This window comes from Andrographis paniculata, unplaced genomic scaffold (assembly GCF_009805555.1).
Source record: "Andrographis paniculata isolate CXL003 unplaced genomic scaffold, ASM980555v1 Contig98END, whole genome shotgun sequence".
Taxonomy (NCBI): Eukaryota; Viridiplantae; Streptophyta; class Magnoliopsida; order Lamiales; family Acanthaceae; genus Andrographis; species Andrographis paniculata.
Window position 1 is genome coordinate 839733 of NW_026137637.1, and position 9982 is coordinate 849714.

The following is a 9982-nucleotide window of genomic DNA, read 5'->3' on the forward strand; positions in this document are numbered from 1 at the left end:
TCCTAAAATATTTGTAGGGGGTTTTGGCAATTTTTCTCTTAGACTTTATATATAAAGTAACTTTATTTGTAATTATCTGAGTAAAAAATAATAATATATTGATATTAGTTTATGAGTATCTTTACAAAAATAAAAAAATTAATATTTTTAAATGAAACAAGAGGAAAATAATAAAAAAGATATTTAAGTTGAGATAGATAAAATATTATAATGGCCGTTAGAAATAAATTTGTTTGTGTTGACGGCAAAAATGGTTACTATGCTCATTTTTCATAGAGTATAATTTAACAGGGATTTTCCTCAACTTTAGCACATTTAAGGGGGTGTTTGTTGGGGGTTTGAATTTTGAGTTGGGATTTGAACAGTAAATATTTTGAATTTGAATAGTTGTATGATGTGATATAAATAGGTGTTGATGTGATGTTTTGAATGTAAAATTGATTTTTAATATAACATAAAAAATGAAAAATAGGTGTTTGATTTGATGTTTTTAGGGGAAAAAAATTGGATGAATAGTGTAAATCCAATCCAATCCTCCAAACAAACACTATTTTCATACATAAAAATTGAAATATTTTTTTTTAAATTTTATTTTATTTAAATTTAATTTTTTATTTATTGAATTGTTTTATTTTAAAAAATATTATTATATTTATTGTAAATTATGCAATTAGATAAAAAAAAATTAATTTTAATAATTTAAATACAAAAATAACAGCCCTAATACTATAAATTTTAATATAAACAAAATTTAATTATTGGTAGGGATAATTCGATATTAAATATCAAATTTATAACGCATGTTTTATATATCATACCAAAAATTTTAGTATGCTATTTTATGGTAATAAAATATTGTACCAATAATTTGGTATACCGAATTTATATATAAAAAAAATATTGAATTACAGAAATAACAAATACCGTTCTAGAAAATACCGAAAATTTCAAATTTCAGTATACCGATTTTTTTTTGTATGGTATCAATATTTTTTTTAATATACCAAAAAACTTGGTGTGGTATACAATATAGTTCGGTATTATCTGAATACAGTATCGAGTTATTTCTAATCGAATTATATGTATGGTATCAGAATATAATATTTTACGCTGAAATATAAAAAGTAAAAATAATTTTACAATTTTAAGAATATATTAGAAAATTAATTATTTTAGTATCAAATTATTGATATAGATCGATATATCAAATACTAAAATATCAAACTATATTGATATTTTCGGTATATATTATACCAACAATGCTAAAAGTATATGCAATTGTCGTACTGAAAATATTTAGTATGGTATCATACCATATAAAAATTTATAATATACAATAATTTTGACACTTTTAGTATATTTTCATGCATTATTTGAACAAATTGATATTTTTCATTCTTAATAAGAGTGATAAATGAATTTTTTTTAATGAAATATAAAAATCAAATTCTAAATCAAATCTCATTATTAACTAATTTTCAATCTAAAATATCAAATCAAATATTTTTTATATTATATTAAAAAATTAATTAAAACTTTTAGACATCACATGAACACTTATTTATATCATATTGAATATTTATTCATTTTTATTATTCAAATTCTAGTCCTACTTTTAAATTTCCAATAAAACAAACAATAAAAGATAGGAGTATTAATAATTAAATAAAATATAGTTACCATTTTTATCCGTCTCAAAATAATAGTTTTATTTTCATAAATAACCATATCACCATAAAATTACCATTACTTTTTCACTTTTATTACACAATTGCCACTACTTTTTACACTAATAGACTTGCAAAGGCAAAAAAAAAAAATTTTTATCCATACGTTTTACCAACTACCAATATAATATCAATATTTCATCATGTGTCCAATTCAATTAAAATTATATTTATGTGACGGAAAGAATAATATTTTTTGTGTAATATTTGTTTTTTTTTAAAAAAATAAGTTTTATTCATATATATTATATTATTAAGATAATTATATGAAAAATACTATAAAAACAAGCATGAAGATACATAAATAAATATAAATACATATTAATCACTCCTATAATATATATTGATTCAGTTAAATTAGTATTGACTTGAGCGGATAAGCGGATTATCCATGTTCGAAAAATGACAAGTAGACATTATTATAACTAGTGGATCCACTTGACATAAATTTTAATTTCGGGCACGTGTTTTTGTCGATTCCTATGATATTATATTATATATATAGTTTGTGGGAACATGAAGTTGCTTCTTGAAGTCAACCAAAAATTTAAAGTCAGATGTCCTAATCTTAAATCCTCATTTCAAGGCACAGTTTAAGGTAGGGTATGCTTGATACAAATAAATAAATAAATACTGCATCCGTCTCATATAATTTGTTTCTATTTTTTATTTTCGTTCGTTTCATATAATTTATCTTTTTTTTTTTTGGAAAATTAATTATACACTTTAATCATATTTTAAAATTTAAAATTTTTAAATTAAATTATTTAGTTATCTTAATCTTAATCTATAATTATTTTTACTAAATAATAATTATTTTTACTAATATATTTATTAATTACTTACTAATTATATTTTACCTAAATTCCTGTGTCTACACTAATACATCCATATTACATGGGATGGAGGGAGTAAAAGTTTTTGCGCTTTTCCTTTTTTCTTTTTAACATTTATTTATTTTTTTACGTCATGTATTTACAATAAAAATATTAATCCATCGGTCTAGCTCTAGGGTCTCATTTACTTTTTGTATTATTATACTTAACATTAAAAATATCTTTATATTTGTATAATCTTTTTTTTGCACAAAAATCATTATAATAGTATTATATGATACTAATAAAAGTATTTTTGTCATTTTCTCTTAATTTTTATTGTGTTTTAATATAATAATTAATATTCAAATATCAAATGCAAAAAGTAAATATAACTTTTAAAGCCGAACGAAAGTAATATAATATTTTATATGAATATAATTATATTTATATTATACAATATTAATAAAAATATTTTTATTTTTTTGTACTTGTAGTACATATGAATATGTTATTAATATTTAAAATTTTATACGAAAAAACAAATAAAAATCTAATTAAAAAAGCGAAATGAGCAATAGATAATGAAATTTAAGATAAAAGAGAATTAATGCAAAATTGAGAATTGATTTTCTAATTGATAGAACAAAAAATCTATAGAAATATACAAATTAATAATTTAAAATTATATTAATAAAAAAAATAAAAAAAAAAAAAAGTCTAGTTTAAAACATTGTTATCAATTTGAACTATCTAATGGCGCTAATAAAAGAAACGTCTTTTATACATATGATGTTAGTGCAATTTTTTTTATATATAAGTTTTCTTTAATAATAATAATAATAATACCCACAACAATTTATATATATTTTTGGGCGATCAGCAGTTGATACCGCGAAGAAGTCAGAAGTGCTGATTTGATCGAATCGACATATATTATTGGAGTGATCAACATATATTGTATATATATATCACCATATTAATAATACAGTATATATTATATTATAATTCGACATGCGCTATTTTATAATACAATATATAATGAAATATGTATAAATATATATTGATAATTCATATAATATATGTTGCTGATTTGACCGGATCATCACATGCTCTGCAATCATACTTTCTACTTGGTGTGTTTGTTTGGGGGTTTGGATTTTGAATTGGGATTTGAATAGTAAAAATTTTGAATTTGAATAGTTGTATGATGTGATATAAATAGGTGTTGATGTGATGTTTTGAATGTAAAATTAATTTTTAGTATAATATAAAAAATGAAAAATAGATGTTTAATTTGATGTTTTTAGAGAAAAAAAAAATTGATGAATAGTGTAAATCCAATTCAATCCCCCAAACAAACACGTTTGGCCATAAAATATATATTTACTTTTACCATGAAAATTAATAAATATTACTCCATAGTATTTAAATACTAGTAAGTGAGATTTAGTTATGTATAAAGATTTTTAGGTTCCAGCAGAAATATGCATTTATTTACTGCGATTTTAATCCTTTAAATAAATTATATACTATTACTTTTTCTGTCCTAGATAAGATAAGATAGATGTGTTACTGTAAATATGAAAATTTAGGTAAAATATAATTAGTAAGTAATTAAAAAGTGTATTAGTAAAAATAATTATAAATTAAAATTAAGATAATTAAGTAGTTTAATTAAAATTAAAAAAAATTAAATTTTAAATTTTAAAATATAATTAAATTATATAATAATTTTCTAAAAAAAAAATGACAAATTACGTGGACAAACAAAAATAGAATTATGTGGAATAAAGGGAGTATAATATTTCTTTCATTCCAAATCAAAAGATCCTTTGAATTAAAAAAATAATAATATTTTATTAGTTAGTGGAAGTGATAAAAGTTTATAACATTTTTATCCTTTTGACTTTATCTATAAAGTAATTGTATATTTATAGTTTAAGTAAAAGTTAATGATATTTTGATAATAGTGTATTATCACTTTTTCTAAAATAAAAATATGAATATTTTGAATTAAGATAGACGAAAATGATAAAATATACTCCCTCCGTTCAAGCTAAAAGTATACAATTACTTTTGATGCGGAGATCAAGGAATAATAGTATTTTACTTATAGTAGGTAGGTAAAAGTAGTAAAATGATATTTTCTGCCCTTATTTTTTTGGTATAAAAGTAATGATGTGATGTAAAATAGGGGTATTTGTGGAAAAAATGGGGTATTTAATGAAATGGTTACTTTATAATTGGATGTCCCAAAATAGAAATATATATACTTTTTAACTGGACGGAAGGAGTATATATTAATTAATTAAATTAGGACAAATAGAGGAGTAATACTGTCTCACCATCACTAAAAAAAATAATAAAAATAAAAAATAAAATATCATAATCGAATTTTATTAATGTGTTGGCCTGATCCAATTGAAATTGACTGCGAATTGACAAAGTAAGTCACACTGGGCAAACGTGTGTATCATACAAGATCTGAAAGTGTCGGGAGTTTGAACACATGATTTCACGATTACGAATCCACCCTTATACCACCAAACCATTTTGATCTTATTACTATGTAAATTAACATCTAATTTCATATAGTACGAAGCTTTTCGAAAATTTTCAAAAACAAATTCATGTAACTTTTATTCAAATGGTGTGATTAGTACATGAAATTATGATAAATAATACTTTTTCATTCTGCCTCTAAAAATTATAATTATTTTTTTACGTCATTATATTTAATATTAAAAATATCTTTATATTTATATAATTTTTTATATAAATATCATTATAATAATATTATAAGACACCAATAAAAGTATTTTTTTGTCATTTTTTCTCTTAATTTGTAGATATAATATTTAATATTAAAAAATCAACACGTAATATTGGTTAACTCCCGTTTGATGATAAATAAATAAATAATGCGTATAATTAAGCTTTTAGGTAAGTCTGTAATTTACATTATTCATTTACATTATTTAATACGCAAAAAGTAAATACAATCCTTAAAGCTAGATGGAGTAATATTATTTTGTCTAATTTAATTTTATATTTACTTTAATATATTTGAACCCTATATAATTAAAGATTCCATACAATAGTAATCTCGTAAATTTATACGAAAGATCTATGGGCTTTATCGGACGGTCCTTGTTAAAAGAATTCAAAAAGCCCCACTAAACTTCGATTTCCATCAACAACTACGATCTCTTCCATTTCTTTTCTACTCCAATTTCCATATAAAAGAGACGACAATTTTCGACTCAAACCTAAGGTGAAATGATCCTTTAAATTGGGACCAAGAAAGTGTAAAAACAGTTGATGAATATATATATTTATATATATATATATATTATTAAAAATTTAATATACTTCTTTCGTCCAATTTTTATTGTCCTAAAATATATTTGTACCGTTTTTTTAGGTGATTGTCTTTTTGTTATGAATTGATAAATTTGTCCATAATTGTATAATAGGGATTAAAAGTAATAAATGAATGGAAGATAAAAATATAAAATTTATATTTAAAAAAAAAATAGGACAATAGTTATTGAACGTCCCAAATAAAGAAGTAGAACGTTAGCTTGTACACGGGGGGAAGTATTATATATATATAATAGTTAGCGATAGAATGAAATCCTACCACATGTCAATGGAGAAATATCTCTTAATCTGCCCTTTCCTCTTTCTTCTCAATCCTCCAATTTTGGCATCTCCAACTTCCATTTACGACGCCGTTTTCGAATGTTTCCAAAACCACAAATTCCCAAAACCCCAAATTCCACAAATCCTCTACAACCCCACAAACCCTTCATTCCAAACCCTCCTCCAATCCACCGTCAGAAACCGCCGGTTCAACACCACCGCCACCCCTAAACCCGCCGCGATCATCGCCGCCGCTGCCGAATCCCACGTCACCGCCGCCGTGATCTGCGCCGCCGCCGCCCAAATCCCCCTCCGAATCCGCAGCGGCGGCCATGACTTCGAGGGCACTTCCTACGTCTCCGACCGGCCCTTCCTCCTCCTCGACATGTCCGGTTTCCGGTCCATCGCCGTCAGCCCGGCCGGCCGGACCGCCTGGGTCGACGCCGGCGCCACCCTCGGCGAGCTCTACTACGAAATATCTAAAAAAACCACCGGCCTCGCATTCCCCGGCGGCGTCTGCCCCACCGTCGCCGCCGCCGGCCACATCAGCGGCGGCGGGTACGGTAACCTGATCAGAAAGTACGGACTCACCGTCGATCACGTGATCGACGCACGTGTCGTCGTCGCCGATGGGAGGGTCCTGGACCGCGGGTCCATGGGGGAGGATCTCTTCTGGGCGATCCGCGGCGGCGGCGGCGCCAGCTTCTGCGTGGTCCTGGCCTTCAGAATCCGGCTGGTCCCGGTTCCGGCGACGGTGACAGTGTTCCGGGTGGAGAAAAGTTCTATTGACGGCGGAGTTGAGGCTCTGTACAAATACCAGCAGGTCGCCGGAAAAATCGACGACGGCGTATTTATTAGGGTTGTCGTATCGCCGGTGAGTGTGAATGGGTCGGTTGTTGCCGGGACGCGTTTCATCGGAATGTTCGCCGGAAATGCGAGTAGGGTTTTGTCGATAATGGAATCGGAGTTTCCGGAGTTAGGGTTAAGGATGTCTGATTGCCGTGAGATGCCGTGGATCGAATCCGTTGTAGAGTGGGCTGGAGTCAACGGCGTGACGTCACTGTTGGACAGGTATTATTTTAAATTTTCTTTTTTTTCTGCAGAGACTGTTTTATTGTGTGCTTGACAGCTTGTTTTGCTTGTCCGATAAGGGCTTTTATTTTTAAACTCATTTTTTTAAGTCCCGAAAGTCATCTCCAACCCATTGTATAGGTAAAATGGGTGGGGCAGGGGCTCCCTCATTTTTTGGGATTACTCTGGGGTATATTTTTGCTATTTTTAGGATGTTCTGTATTCTCTCTGTCACGGTACAAAAGTTTTTTTTATCATTTTTGTCTATTTTAAAAGAATAATTTTATTTTTATAAATAATTATATCATTATAAAATTATCTTTATTTTTTTATTTTTATTACACAATTGTCACTGCTTTCTACATTAATATACAAAAAAGTTTTTTATCTATACTATTTACCAACTACCAATATAATATCAATATTCCTTAAATCTCGTGTCCAACCCAATTAAGACTATATTTATGGGAATGAGGAAGTATAATTTTCCTCCGTCCCAAAACTATAGTCTTGGTTGTGTTGGACACGAGTTTTAAAGAATATTGATATTATATTGGTAGTTGGTAAATAGTATAAATAAAAGACTTTTTTGTATATTAGTGTAGAAAGTAGTGACAATTATGTAATAAAAATGAAAAAGTAGAGATAGTTTTATGGTGATATGATTATTTATGAAAATAAAATTATTGTTTTAAAACAGACAAAAATGATAAACAGAACTTTTGTACTATAGTCTTGGTTGTGTTGAACACGAGTTTTAAGGAATATTGATAGTAAATAAAAAAGTATAGGTAAAAGACTTTTTTGCCCTTATGAATGTATTAGTGTAAAAAGTAGTGGCAATTGTGTAATAATAATGAAAAAGTAATGGTACTTTTATAGTGATATGATTATTTATGAAAATAAGACTATTGTTTTGGGACGGACAAAAATAATAAATAGGACTATTGTATTAGGACGGAGGGAGTATATAATTTTACTTTTTAAAAAATGATACTCCCCCCGTCTGTCAAAATAAAGTAATGGGTTCGAGATGACCTAATATAAAAGAGAAATGTACAGAGAATATATTCTCTAGAGTAAAAATTGAAGTTTTTGATTAGATCAAAATTAACTGCATTTGTACTGTAGCTGCTGCAAATATAAAGTAATGGGTACCTAATTTTACTTCTTTATCATTTTAGTTATGTAACTATACTTTTTTATTATTTTAGTACAGTAGTTGGAACCTGTCGCAAAATAGTTTCGTAAATAAAAAAATAAAAAAAATTGCACTTTTAACCCTTCGGCACCAAGATGTCTACATGGCATCCACGTAGCTCGCAGGAGCTCGCCCAAGGACATATGCCGGTGAGGTCAGCGATCACGTGAATTTTATTTTATTTTTATTATAAAATAATTATTTCCTTTTCTTATAGTAATTATAGTCTTTTTCTATAAATACTTCAACTTCTTTTATCATCACATTACTTTTACATAATAATAATAAAGGCAAAATAATTTTTTCACTGTCTAAATTGAAAATCAAATCTAAAAATGAAATCAATTTCTTTTTTTAAGTTTAGCATTCACGCCCTATAAGTTTGTATTTATATTTATATTTAGCATATTTTATACTTTTAAAAGTATAGTTTGATGTTATTTTGTGAATTTAAAATAATATGTTTTTGTAAAGAAATGTAAAAATTACATAATAATTTTTTCAAAAAAATCTTAAAGAATATAATCGTATTGTATTATACTTTCATATATTAATTCTCTTTTTCTCTTTTTAACAATAGGAAGCCTAACTCAGCTACATTCGTAAAGCGAAAATCCGACTATGTGAAAAACTTGATTCCCAAATCCGGGCTAGAAAGCATATTCAAAAAAGTAGTCGAGCTTCGACAAGTCATCATCACATTCAACCCGTATGGAGGAGCAATGAGTCGAATTCCCGAGTCTTCCACGCCATTTCCTCATCGAGCGGGAAATATTTTCAAGATTCAATATTCAGTGAGTTGGGGTAAAGAAGGCGAAGTAGCTACCCCGAAATATATTAACATGATGAGACAACTATATAGTTTCATGACACCGTATGTTTCGCAAAATCCTAGGGAAGCTTATCTTAATTATCGAGATTTGGACATCGGCACAATGGGCAACTCGGGGAATAGCTACGAGCAAGGAAAGGTATACGGATTGAAATATTTTAAAGGTAATTTCGATAGGTTGGTGAAAGTTAAAACTGAAGTTGATCCGAATAATGTCTTTAGGAATGAACAAAGCATTCCTTTACCACCCTTTTAAGGTGTTTGAGTTGAGATTTGAATAGTAAAGATTTTGAATTTGAATAGTTGTATGATGTGATATAAATAGACGTTGATGTGATATAAATAGATATTGATGTGATTTTTGAATGTAAAATTGATCTTTAATATATTATAAAAAATGAAAAATAAGTGTTTGATTCGATATTTTTTTGAAAAAAAAAATTGATCAATAGTGAAAATTTTGGAAAATTCTCCAAACAAACACACACTATATATTTTATTTGTAATATTTAGGAACAATGTATTTAGGATGAACAAAGATTCCTTGCTTGTATAATACTCCGTCCGTTATGCAAATGTGTGCTCATTTAACTGGACACAAGTTTTAATAAAAGTGAGTAATAATTGTTAATTTTTTCTTTTATAATAAAAAACAGTACAAAAGTGGAATGATTTTTTACTTAAAGAG

General features: G+C 27.4%; 1 protein-coding gene across 1 annotated transcript; it reads left to right on the forward strand.

The window, feature by feature from the left end:
- Positions 1 to 6176: 6176 nt before the first annotated feature.
- LOC127243988 (berberine bridge enzyme-like 2) lies at positions 6177 to 9596 on the forward strand. Its single transcript, XM_051264259.1, has 2 exons — positions 6177 to 7261; positions 9043 to 9596. Exons 1-2 carry the CDS (start codon positions 6177 to 6179, stop codon positions 9548 to 9550), a joined length of 1593 nt encoding a protein of 530 aa, XP_051120216.1. The 3' UTR covers positions 9551 to 9596.
- The last annotated feature ends 386 nt before the right edge of the window (positions 9597 to 9982 follow it).